This window comes from Biomphalaria glabrata, chromosome 15 (assembly GCF_947242115.1).
Source record: "Biomphalaria glabrata chromosome 15, xgBioGlab47.1, whole genome shotgun sequence".
Classification (NCBI taxonomy): Eukaryota; Metazoa; Mollusca; class Gastropoda; family Planorbidae; genus Biomphalaria; species Biomphalaria glabrata.
In genome coordinates, this window is record NC_074725.1 from 909,003 (window position 1) to 922,184 (window position 13,182).

The 13,182-nt window shown below is 40.4% G+C and overlaps 1 protein-coding gene across 10 annotated transcripts in view; it reads left to right on the forward strand.

Moving 5' to 3' along the window:
* The window catches only part of LOC106050656 (uncharacterized transporter slc-17.2-like), a 41,200-nt gene extending 28,150 nt beyond the window's left edge, over positions 1–13,050 (forward strand). For all 10 annotated transcript variants that reach the window (XM_056011896.1, XM_056011895.1, XM_056011894.1 and 7 more), the window contains exons 9-11: positions 1,873–2,023; positions 3,427–3,517; positions 11,255–13,050. In XM_056011896.1, coding sequence (XP_055867871.1) covers positions 1,873–2,023; positions 3,427–3,517; positions 11,255–11,716 — 704 coding nt within the window. In that variant the 3' untranslated portion in view covers positions 11,717–13,050. The remainder of the gene's footprint in view (positions 1–1,872; positions 2,024–3,426; positions 3,518–11,254) is intronic.
* Positions 13,051–13,182: the final 132 nt, after the last annotated feature.

Below are 13,182 nucleotides of genomic sequence, written 5' to 3' on the forward strand. Positions count from 1 at the left end.
TTGTAAAAAAGGGGTCGCCGAGAAAAATAGGTTGAGAACCGCTGATCTAGTGACAGTAAAGACGTGTGTTTTTGTAGTGAGTTAGATTTTGTTTAAAATACCAATTTATATTACTACTAGATCTAGGTTTATTCCATCTCAAGCGAGACTTTTCTATATTGAAGTTATATTAGTTTCGTTCATATAAGACGTTTATTGCAAGTTATTATGAGTGGACAGAAAAATATAGAAGCGCAGATCTTAGAGAGGAAGTGGAGATGGATTGGTCACACCCTTAGAAAAGATACCAACAACAGAGCTATACAGGCCTTAGAGTGGAACCCCCAGGGAACAAGACGCAGAGGAAGACCAAAAAGAACATGGCGACGCAGTGTACTTGAAGAAGCAGAGAAGACCGGGAAGAGCTGGGACACCATCAAAAAGCTAGCAAGAGACCGTGGAGAGTGGCGTGTTTTTGTCAAGTTCCATGAGGAACTCAAAGGAGCGATGATGATAGCATACACCTACACCTGATTAGTTGTCTACTAGTAGTGGGTATATGTATATATTTATGAGGATATATGTAGGCTATATGTATATCTGAGAATATGGTCTTTATTTCGATCCTACTATTAGATCACACTTTTAGAGACAAAACCACAAGTCGGAAAATTAAAACGAAAAGTAAAAAATTAATTAATTAATTTTTTTTTCGAGTTGAAATTGCGCACCATTGTTGTGCGGCTTATTAGCTTACTTGTTAGAGAATTATCATGCATGACTAGATGTATGACGCGTAGGACGTAATCATCTTCTTTTTTGAAGTAACGCCTGAATTATATAAGCTAAGAGCGTTGAGATATTAACGCGAAATGCTCTTTAAAAAAAAAAAAAAAAATAAAACATGGTGGGGGAGGCGAGGTGGCTGAAGGGTAGAGCACTTGGCTTCTGAACCTAGACGACCCGAGTTTGAATCTCGGTGGGAATTTAAGGATACCACACACAAGTCTAATGAGTACCCGACTTTAGTTGGGGAAAGGCGGTCGGTGGTTGTGCTGGCCACATGACACCCTGCTCGTTAACCGTTGGCCAAAGAAGCAGATGGCATTTACATCATTTTCCCCACAGATCGCAAGGTCTTAAATTGGGTACTTTACTTTTAAATAAAACATGAATCATTTGAGCATAAATTAAGATTTGAATCTTTTTCATTATTATCGCACACACACACAGGATGGCTGCCTGGTCGTGCGGTTTGCGCGCTGGACTGTCGTTCGGATTTATCGACGGTCGGTGGCTCAAACCCTGCCCGCTCCCACCCCCCGTCGTCCTGCGGGAGGTTTGGACTAGGAAGTAAACTATCTTCAACTCTGAAGGAACATCCGAAACATGTCAAACAAACAACACACACACAGACACGGATTTCTGGCTATAGTGAAACACCAAGTTGTATAGATGTCATGCATGATCGCACACATTGCTGCTAACTATGCCCACGAGAACTGACCAGGTCATTAGGTCACTTTTTTTTACACACAAGAAAAAAAAATTGTTATAGAGTCTTGAAGATTTATTAGTTATTAAAGGGCCATGTCATTTTGGAGCCAATGTTGTCATGTTCCTGAGCTGTGTCGTGTTATACAGTGTTTGCAGAGAACCTGATCGAGAGTCGCAACATTATTGAACTAATGTATGGTTAAAATAAAGTCCACTATTTAGTCTAGATAAAGATATATATATATATATATATATATATATATATATATATATATATATATATATATATATATATATATATATATATATATATATATATATATATATATATATCAGACAATTATGCCTGTATGGCTAGAGATGGACAGGTACTTACGTTTAACATTGTCCTTACAGGTTTGACTTGCGCATGCGTGACGAACTTATCCCTGGCATTCATCGCTGCTGAGTACAAGTACCTGGCCATTGCTGTCCTCGTGGTGTCGGTGATATTTTTAGCTGTGGGCTTCAGTTCCATATCAATGCTCCCCCTTGACATGGCGCCCAGGTAGACGTTTTCACCTGTGTTGATTGTTTTACCCTATTGTCAAAAAATAAAATTACTACATTGAAGCAACATGATGCTTGGTCTTGTCGTATGCGCTCTTTAGGATTTGAACCTACGCCGTCCTGTGGTAGGTTTGGGCTAGGATGCAATAATGTTCAATTCTAATAGAACATTTAAAACGTGTACACCAAGCCGATGGCAAGTTAGTTTTCAGACAAATGCAAATCTATTATCCCATATGCTAGGACGAATTCTTACAAGTCCTCCTTTTTCACAAAATGCCATTAGAGCATGGATACGGGTTGCCTAAATCAGCCAGGAAAACCAACAACCTAGTTCAAGTCCCAAATTAACATGCATGACAAGATTGACACATGGATTCGCGTAGGACGTAATTATCTTGTTTCAAAATGACTTACAAAAAAATGTCTCTTTGTAGTGTCTGATTCATGCCACGCGAACGTGGGAGAATATCGTTTTCCTATAAGATTTCGACCAACAGCAAGATCTAACAATTAAAAGCAATGTCGAACATCAGCCATATTTATAAACCATTTCCATGGAAATTAATTGATAAGCTTTTTATTGATGCCCTGGAATTGTATTTATTTATGTATTTAAAGTGTTTTTATACATCGTATCTTTCATGCATACAGCAGGCTCAGGGCGCTATGGTGCAATCTTTTTCTGCGGACCACTTGGAGAAGGTTTTCTGTGCTGCCTTTAGGTTTTTTTCAGTAAACAACTCTTGAGTTGGGATTTGATTTCGAGTGTGCTTAGAGTTGGGGTTCGATTTCGAGTCTGCTTAGAGTTGGGATTCGATTTCGAGTCTGCTTAGAGTTGGGATTCGATTTCGAGTCTGCTTAGAGTTGGGATTCGATTTCGAGTCTGCTTAGAGTTGGGATTCGATTTCGAGTCTGCTTAGAGTTGGGATTCGATTTCGAGTCTGCTTAGAGTTGGGATTCGATTTCGAGTCTGCTTAGAGTTGGGATTCGATTTCGAGTCTGCTTAGAGTTGGGATTCGATTTCGAGCCCCTTGTTAGGTAGCCTGTAGCTGTGCTGTAGTCAAGCGGTTTTGGCCTCTCAGCCACACATATGGGTGTTGTAGTGTATCAAGATATTTTAAACTGATCGTGAAAAGATTTCCCTTGTGTGCAACGAGCATTGACAGATACTCAAAGGCCATAGTGTTTTGCAGCGTCGATTTTGTTTAACCTATTAAACTGAACGAATAAAAATTGTATCGCTGGCCAGTCGATATATTTCCATGTCTACGGTTTCACTAATGCTTCACTAATGTTTCACTAATGCTTCACTAATGTTGTGTTTGTGTTTTTCGTAGACATAATTGTTTTGTAAATATTTTGTTTCAAATATCTTTTGTTGCTTTGTTTCGTTCTCAGATTCGCCGGACAGCTTACAAGTTTTAACTTTTCTTTGTTGATGTTAGTTTCAATATCTGGACCGCTGGTTGTGTCCAGAATGGCTCCTAACGTAAGTGCGTAATATCCGAGTAGACCTTTGTGAAGTAATATCCGAGTCGACCTTTGTGACGTAATATCCGAGTCGACCTTTGTGACATAATATCCGAGTAGACCTTTGTGACATAATATCCGAGTAGACCTTTGTGACATAATATCCGAGTAGACCTTTGTGACATAATATCCGAGTAGACCTTTGTGGCATAATATCTGAGTAGACCTTTGTGACATAATATCTGAGTAGACCTTTGTGACATAATATCCGAGTAGACCTTTGTGACATTATATCTGAGTAGACCTTTTTGACATAATATCCGAGTAGACCTTTGTGACGTAATATCTCAGTAGATAGATGTTGTGTCTTCACTTTCCTTGCCTCTTCTTCTTTTTTTCTGGTACTGTTCCTTGAAGGAAGGTCTTTGTCTCAAGACACCTTAGTTTTTTAAAAAAGTAATTCTATGACGAACAACACTTTCTGGAAACAACTGTGCTCTTCACTCAGAATTCTTTTTTAAAGCCTACTAATATTAGACTTGCGGTTGAAAAACAAAGGTAAATAACTCAGATAATTCTATAAAATTTCATCCCCTTTGTAAATATTACGTAATGGAAAAGAAATAAAGAGTATGTGCTGTTTTATAGTATAAATATTAATGTTGCGAAAGTAAACATCAAATGGATGTTTTGTTTATATAAATGTAAATTAAATATCCAATAAACTATGTGACGTCACGTCACGTGGCATCCTACATAGCCAAATAATTCATTGGATTGACTTGAGAATTAAAACTGAATATACTTTTACTAGCAAACAAGACTGCATGTTCTAAAGGAATTAATATTTGGTTTCATTTATTCAATATCAAGTTATTTCAGTACAGCATCAAACAACGCATAGAAGTCTCATGATTAACTTCATAAGCACAAAGCGTTTAGTTAATACAACTCAGATATCTATACAATTACAAACCTTAATGCATAAAGATTAATAACAAACAGGGGCGTAACTAGGGATTTGGGGGCCCGGGGGGATTGACCTCTTTGGGGGCCCCTTGCATTTTGACATTCGACATATGACATGGAATAATGTACGCAAAAATATATAAGCCCCAAATCAAATTGGTTCAGTATATCAGTAAACTTAACAAAAAGTAATCAAGACTCTTTTAATGAATAAAAGCTTTGTTTATTAGTTAAATAATGCACAAGTGACAAATCTCAATTGATATCGCTTCACGTCGTGCATTCTGTGCATCAAAGACATCTATAACATCAACTACATCGATACTTTCTAGTATTTGTGACTTCACTGACATTAAAGCCATGATAAGCCTTTCTTGTGTAATTGTGCTCCTGAGATAGCTTTTGATGAACTTGAGCTTTGAGAATGATCTCTCACATGACGTAATGGAAGTGGCCTGAGTTAGCAGTATTCGGAGGAGGTTGCAAAGTTTGAGCACACGTAATTACCATATGAAGCCTGTTTCCTCAATATGTCTATTGGTGATTGTATTACTGGTTTGTTGATGAAAAGTGCTCGTGCATCAATGACATCATACAAACAGGAAAAGTAGCACAGTTTGTCATAAGCGGGTCTTCATCTAACAGGTGTCTTGGTTCAAGAAGAAACCCAAAGGTATCCATTTTCTTTCCAGCCTTTGGAATCTGCCCTTCATCTCCATATGAAATCTGTCCAGCACTTCTGCCGCAACACGTTTGAATTGCAGTTCTATTGACAGTCCTACATTAGAACTCAACTTCCCATCAAGTCTTTTCTTTCTTCTATAGCTTTTATATAGCGTTACTTTCATGCTTATAGCATGCTCAGAGCGCTTTGGTCCAATCTAGAAGTTGGTTTTCCGTTCTGCCTTTAGGCGCTCAGTAAACGCAACTCTGCCCGAGTCGGGTGTCGAACCTCGAGTCCCCTTCTAGGTAGCCAAGACAAGCCAAGTTCAAGCGCACTTAGCCTCTCGACCACGCTTCCCACAGGGATTACAGGGAATCCATAGTATTCACTACCTTCTTTTGCTTTTTTGATGGATTGGGTTTTTGTCAGTTTCTCATCATTTTGCAGAAAGCATGAAAGGGTACTAATTTCTTTAGCAGCTTTCCATATATGCAGTCCAGACTTTTGTAGTTTCTTCCGAACTATATTAATTGGGAGCAAGAGCTTTGACCAGAATTCAAGATAAGCAAAAAATTCTTAATTTCCCACTGCATGAAGAAGATTCTGTCCTAATATTATATGGTACTACGTCATTGTTGGTTGTTTATGTTTTGTGCGCAAGCAAAAGGATTCAGAGCATACAAAAGTGGGAAAGATCCATATCTCGTTATGCTCGAGTATAGAAATACTCCGATAAGTGGACTGCCGTATTCACCATCACAACTGGTGACGAGTAGAAGACTCAAGGAATCATTCGAACTGATCCCAAACTTTTGAAACCATCGGTAGCTGAAAATGCAGAGACATAACTCAACGAACGACAGATGAAAAGCAAAGTGAAATACAATGCAAAAGCAAGACTACCTAAAGATTATTCTGTCGGAGAGTTCGTCTAGGTCAAACATGGCAGAAAGCAGTTGTCATAAAAAACATTCAGCACCCAGATCTTACATCATAAAGACAAACGGAATAACATACAGAAGAAATCAACGCTTTTTGAATAAGAGTTTCGATGAAGACATCTCTGGGTACTATGATACCGATGGAGACAATGAACTGCAAACTGTTGGAACAAACGAAACAGACAGTTATAGACCAACGTCTAGAGAACTTGTTGTGCCAGTCAAGACAACCAGAAGTGGACGAATTGTTAAAGTTCCTAGTAGACAGGGCCGGCCTTAGGCCACTGCAGCCTATGCGGTCGCAGTGGGCCCCGCGCTTTCATGGGACACGCGCTAATTCTAAGTGTACATTATTAAATTAAACCATTATAAAGTATATAAGATAACAGGGTTTTCGTGACCTCCTGATTTTCCAGGGCCTCCAGGAAATCTCATGAAAATGCAAAATATACGATAAAGTCCTGAACTTTTTTAAAATTTATTCAAATCTCCTGAAGAATAGACGAAATTGACATTTTGGGGTGCCAATAAATAAAAAGTGGCATTTCGAGCTTTCATTTGATAAAAATGTATTGCAAAGACGAAAGTAGGCCTATTTTCTAATTCAAAAAAAATAATATTGACATTATGCTCATCCCTACCCAGACTAGGCCCCGCGCGATCAGTTTTGCATAGGGCCCCCAAATGGTAGATATCACTCTTAAGAACTTTAAAAGGAAGGGTGTGATAATAACTTCAAAAGGAAGGATGTGCTAATATTATATGATATTACGTTATTGTTTGTTGTTTGTGTTTTGTGCGAAAGCAAAAGGATTAGATGGAAATAAAAATAGAGTTTCCATTGGATTGATGAAAGATGAATAGAGGGGTAATAACTCGAGTGTGAAGTTTAATTCTGAAATTATAGACGCCAAACCCGAATAATGGACTATTCTTGCATTATTAAGAATAACTTTTGGATCTGTTATACTCGATTCTGTAAATTTTGCTTCAAGGTCAATTAGTGTAGCCATAAAATACTCGCCATTTAGATCTATTATTAGTAAAGGTAACAAGATACCTGGAATTCGCTGTATATCATGCAGTTTTATTCGTGGCAACAAAGTTTAAAATGTAAAACTAACTTTAAAAAAAAGTGGGAAAAAATATTTTTAAAATGTCAACAAAGTCAACGTACTGATAGACCTAGATCTAGGTTTAGTCTTTGTGATAAATTTTTAATCCATAAATATTGAAAAAAAAGACACCCGTTAACACTATTTGTCAATCAAATATATTGTTACGAATCTCACTATCCAGGCTCTCTGCAAACTGCACCATACACCACCAACTTAAAGAACTTGACAAGTCAGGGCTCCAAAATAACGTAAAGGTTTAATGTCCATAAATAACAGCCAATACTGTACAATTGGCAGCACGTAGAACAGTACAAATAGCTCTGCGATAACAAATATCTCTCCGATAACACCGTTCCGCCGTATCAAGTCTTGCACTGGTCTCTCCGTCTTGTTCCGGGCTTGCACTGGGTTCAACAGTTCAGGACTGACTTCACACACTAGGCTCGTTGTGTCGGACTCGATCACAGACCAAGATCAAGACGCCAGCCGTCTCAACTGTACTTGATAGTACTCCGCACTGAACCGTCGTAATGCTCCGTACAGGACCACACCGTTGAACTGTGCTGTAGTCGACCGTGTTCTGAACTCCTGTCGTAAACCCGCTTTCTGAACCTTCCGTCGTGAACCTTGCTGTATTGAGCCCCTTTTCTCAACCGTCTTGACTGCGTCGCCTCCGCTCTTATATAGGGTCCCTACTGGCCTTCTCGAACCGGACAGAACGCCGCTAGACGTTTCTAGGTGGTCAGTTGACTACAACTCTCGTGACGCTGCGATCCTTCTCGAACCGTCCTGTTGACACGACTCGCCTGACAGTCGTACCTCGTCACGGTTGACCGCTCGTCTAGCGCTGGCATGGGGCGATTTGCGTTGGCTGACTACACACACACATACTACCCCCATCTGTGCCACCACCAGGTTTATAACACTGCCCCCTCCTTAGATCTGTCCGTCCCGGGCAGATCCAGCTTCACCATAGTACGGGTGGAGTCGATTGATGTGGACGACCTTCCGCTGGGAGCTGTGGCTTCCTTGTATCCGGCAAACGTCATCTGTGATCCTTTTAACTACATGGTAAGGGCCTTCCCAATCACTTTGATGCTTATAGGACCTTCCGTTTCTTCTCCGGGGGTTGTATAGCCAGACCAAGTCGTTCTTACGGAACCTCGAGGCATTGACCCTATCGTCGTTCCTTGTCTTCATTTGGTCACTGCTGCTGTTGATGTTTTTGAGGGCTAAATTATGAGCTTCCTTCATTCGGAAAATGGGGGCTACGTTTTCATCTTTTCGCTGAGCATCTTGGCTTTTCTCGTCTGACCGCGGCTCGGGAGCTTGCACCTCAAGACGACGACAATCGATGATCACCCCCGTTTCTTCAGCCTTCCTGCAGGGTCTGTATACTTTCTCAGATCTGTGTTGGTTCACTTCTTGTCGAAAAGCCCTTTTTGCACAGTTTCGTTGTAGGTGACCAAACCCTCCACAGTTCCAGCATCGTTTTCTCACTCCACGTTGACCTTGTGGTATCTGGGTAGTTCTACATTTCTCTAGGGCCTCGTTCGTTTTTCTCAGTTCCCTGCGACCTTTATCTTTAACCTCCAGCCTCTGGTCCTGGGAAATGTTCTCGAACTCGTCTTTATCAGCTTGGTATAAGAGAGCGTACACAAGGGCTTCACTGGCTTTGCGCTTGCCACTAACTCTGATGGCCTTCTTCAGTTCGGGGTCTCGAAGTGCATCGGCAAACGCATCAGTAATGATTATTTCCAGGAGGTCTTGCGTGGCTGTTGGGTAAGCCAAATGGGCGAGGCGTGCAATGTCTGCCTCCAACTCCCGTAGGGTTTCATTTGATTGCTGTCGGCGGGTCTTCAATTTGACTCGATACAATTCTGGCAGATACTCGTCACCGTAACGGAGCTCCATCGTCTTGACGAGAGCAGCGTAGTCTTGTGGGTTTGGAATGGACTGCAGCAGTTTGGAGGCCTTTCCTCTTAGGGACAATATAAGGGCTGTTGCTTTCTCCTCATCGCTGTTCCATTGGTTGACTTTGGCCGCGGCGTCAAATTGTAGCTTGTAGACGGACCAGGACACGGATCCATCAAACACAGGAGGCTTTACCTTCATGAAAGCTTCGGGTACGATCGACATCACATTTGCTTTCTGCATCGTGGTAAAATCCCTGTAAACTTGCGTCTTTATTTCTTCGATCTTTTTCTCAACAGCGTAGACCCTCTGGTTCATCTGTTCTTCTATGGTGGTGATTCTCTCCTCCACAGCATGTATGCGTTGGTTCATTGCCAATAACTCCGTTTTGATTCCCGAGTCCATCGTGTCTATCTTGGAATTGGTGTTTTCTAGCCCCGAGTTCATCTGTTCTCGCATAGAACCGATCTCCTCACGAACAGCTGCCATCTGCTCCTGTTTGCTACTGGCGATCTGTCCCAGCAAGTCCGGTTCGACTTCGAAAAGGTATGTGTCCGGATCTTCTTTTTCCTTCACCAGTTCTTCCCGAAGGCGTTCTTGTAAGGTTTCTTTGTTTCCGCTCGTCTTCAGATCTCGATTACGGAGCTCTTGCCTCAGTTCCTTCACAAGGAGTTGGTCTAGCGTTTTCGTAGTAGCCATTGCAGATCCCACTTCTGACACCAGTTGTTACGAATCTCACTATCCAGGCTCTCTGCAAACTGCACCATACACCACCAACTTAAAGAACTTGACAAGTCAGGGCTCCAAAATAACGTAAAGGTTTAATGTCCATAAATAACAGCCAATACTGTACAATTGGCAGCACGTAGAACAGTACAAATAGCTCTGCGATAACAAATATCTCTCCGATAACACCGTTCCGCCGTATCAAGTCTTGCACTGGTCTCTCCGTCTTGTTCCGGGCTTGCACTGGGTTCAACAGTTCAGGACTGACTTCACACACTAGGCTCGTTGTGTCGGACTCGATCACAGACCAAGATCAAGACGCCAGCCGTCTCAACTGTACTTGATAGTACTCCGCACTGAACCGTCGTAATGCTCCGTACAGGACCACACCGTTGAACTGTGCTGTAGTCGACCGTGTTCTGAACTCCTGTCGTAAACCCGCTTTCTGAACCTTCCGTCGTGAACCTTGCTGTATTGAGCCCCTTTTCTCAACCGTCTTGACTGCGTCGCCTCCGCTCTTATATAGGGTCCCTACTGGCCTTCTCGAACCGGACAGAACGCCGCTAGACGTTTCTAGGTGGTCAGTTGACTACAACTCTCGTGACGCTGCGATCCTTCTCGAACCGTCCTGTTGACACGACTCGCCTGACAGTCGTACCTCGTCACGGTTGACCGCTCGTCTAGCGCTGGCATGGGGCGATTTGCGTTGGCTGACTACACACACACATACTACCCCCATCTGTGCCACCACCAGGTTTATAACAATATTAATTTATGTATTTACAAATAAATTTCGGACACCCATTTGGGGGCCCCCCCTAGGTGGGGGCCCGGGGGGATTTTAAATTTCTCCCCCCCCTCCCCCCCCCCTTAGTTACGCCACTGATAACAAAGTTTGACTGTCCTGTCTTTCAATGCTTGACTGTCCTATCTTTCAATGCTTGACTGTCCTATCTTTCTATTGTTGACTGTCCTGTCTTTCTTTACTTGACTGTCCTATCTTTCTATGCTTGTCTGTCCTATCTTTCTATGCTTGACTGTCCTATCTTTCTATGCTTGGCTGTCCTATCTTTCTATGCTTGGCTGTCCTATCTGTCTATACTTGACTGTCCTATCTTTCTATGCTTGACTGTCCTATCTTTCTATACTTGACTGTCCTATCTTTCTATGCTTGCTGTCCTATCTTTCTATACTTGACTGTCCTATCTTACTATGCTTGGCTGTCCTATCTTTCAATGCTTGACTGTCCTATCTTTCTATTGTTGATTGACCTGTTTATGCTTGACTGCCCTACCTTTCTATAGTTGACTGTCCTATCTCACTATGCTTGAATGTCCTATCTTTCTATACTTGACTGTCCTATCTTTCTATGCGTGAAATGAACTTGATACCAAAAAAAGCTTTCTTGTTTTCATCTCATGTAGAGCACAGTGGAAGAATGGAGAAATGTCTGGATTTTGATCGGTCTCGTCTCTGTCTTTGCCGCTATTGTGTTTGCGGTGTTCGGCCAGGGCGCTGTTCAGCCGTGGGCAGAGAGCAACGCTGAAGCTCTTCCAGACCCGTCACAGCCTCGTGAACACATAGACAGTCGCCGCAACAGTCACGAGACACCGAGTTTGGGCCAGGAGAAATCAAGCACGAAGCCTGACCTACATATCAGCTCCTCTGTCGTGCAAATGAAGGATCAGCTTCAACAGGACACGACTAGTACACACGTGTTCAATGGGTCAACTTTTAAACACGCTCCGAAAAGTGACGTGACATGTAATTCCAGCGTACACGACCTTGACCTGGGAGCAGACAATCTGGGATTTCTGCAAGATAATATTTCTGACACTCACGTGGTAAATGACAAGAAATGTGTAGCTGGAATCAATCACCGCTAACACAGAAACATAGTTTGATGAAAACCAGAGAAAGAAGAACAGATTGTCAAATCCAATATTTTATCAGTGAGGTTTTAGAGTTTTTTTTTAGACTAGAATGCATATGACATAAGAAATCAAAATTATATGATATAACTAATTCGTTCCATTTTACTAAACATTGTAGACTTTTCAATAAAATGTGGACTTTACAATAGAAATGTAGACTTAACAGTAAAATGTAGACTTTACAGTAGAATGTAGACTTTACAGTGACTTTACTGTAGAATGTATACTTTACAGTAGAATGTAGACTTTACAATAAAATGTAGACTTTACAGTAGAATGTAGACTTTACAGTAGAATGTAGACTTTACAATAGAATGTAGACTTTACAGTAGAATGTAGACTTTACAAAAAAATGTAGACTTTACAGTAGAATGTAGACTTTACAATAAAATGTAGACTTTACAGTAGAATGTAGACTTTACAGTAGAATGTAGACTTTACAATAAAATGTAGACTTTACAATAGAAATGTAGACTTTACAATAGAAATGTAGACTTTACAGTAGAATGTAGACTTTACAGTAGAATGTAGACTTTACAATAGAATGTAGACTTTACAGTTTAATGTAGACTTTACAGTAGAATGTAGACTTTACAGTAGAATGTAGACTTTACAGTTTAATGTAGACTTTACAGTAGAATGTAGACTTTACAGTAGAATGTAGACTTTACAATAAAATGTAGACTTTACAATAGAATGTAGACTTTACAATAGAATGTAGACTTTACAGTAGAATGTAGACTTTACAATAGAATGTAGACTTTACAATAGCATGTAGACGTTACAATAGAATGTAGACTTTACAGTAGAATGTAGACTTTACAATAAAATGTAGAATTTACAGTAGAATGTAGACTTTACAGTAGAATGTAGACTTTACAATAAAATGTAGACTTTATGTAGAATGGTGGAGACCATTATTTTCTCTAAAAATCAACTTTGTTTTAGCCATACGTTTTATTTATTTATTTTTGTTATACTCTCCAAGAGTGACGTTTCTTATTTGTATTCTATTGTCACTGACCTATGTAATATTAATTTTGTATTGATGCCAATCTTAGTTGATACCGAAACAGGGGAATCTGCGTTTCTTTTAATTTCTTAAGGTTGATCAGCAGCATTTAATTTGTTACTTTTTATTTAGGTTTAAAAACTTGCAATGTTACAGCATGATTGGCGTGATCTGGGTTTTTTTTTGTCTTCTCCTATCATTAATATCAAATACACTATGAACCAGAGAAGTCTTAAGAGCCTAGCAAAAAACTAATAAATGTGGCTTTTCATCATTTATTTTTGGACTCTTGATTTCTGTACCAGAATACTCACATTTGACCAGAGTAACACATTTAGTAAAATCACTAAATTTAGAAAGCCTTCAGGATAGAAAGAAGACTTAAAAGTAAAGTAGCAATTATACA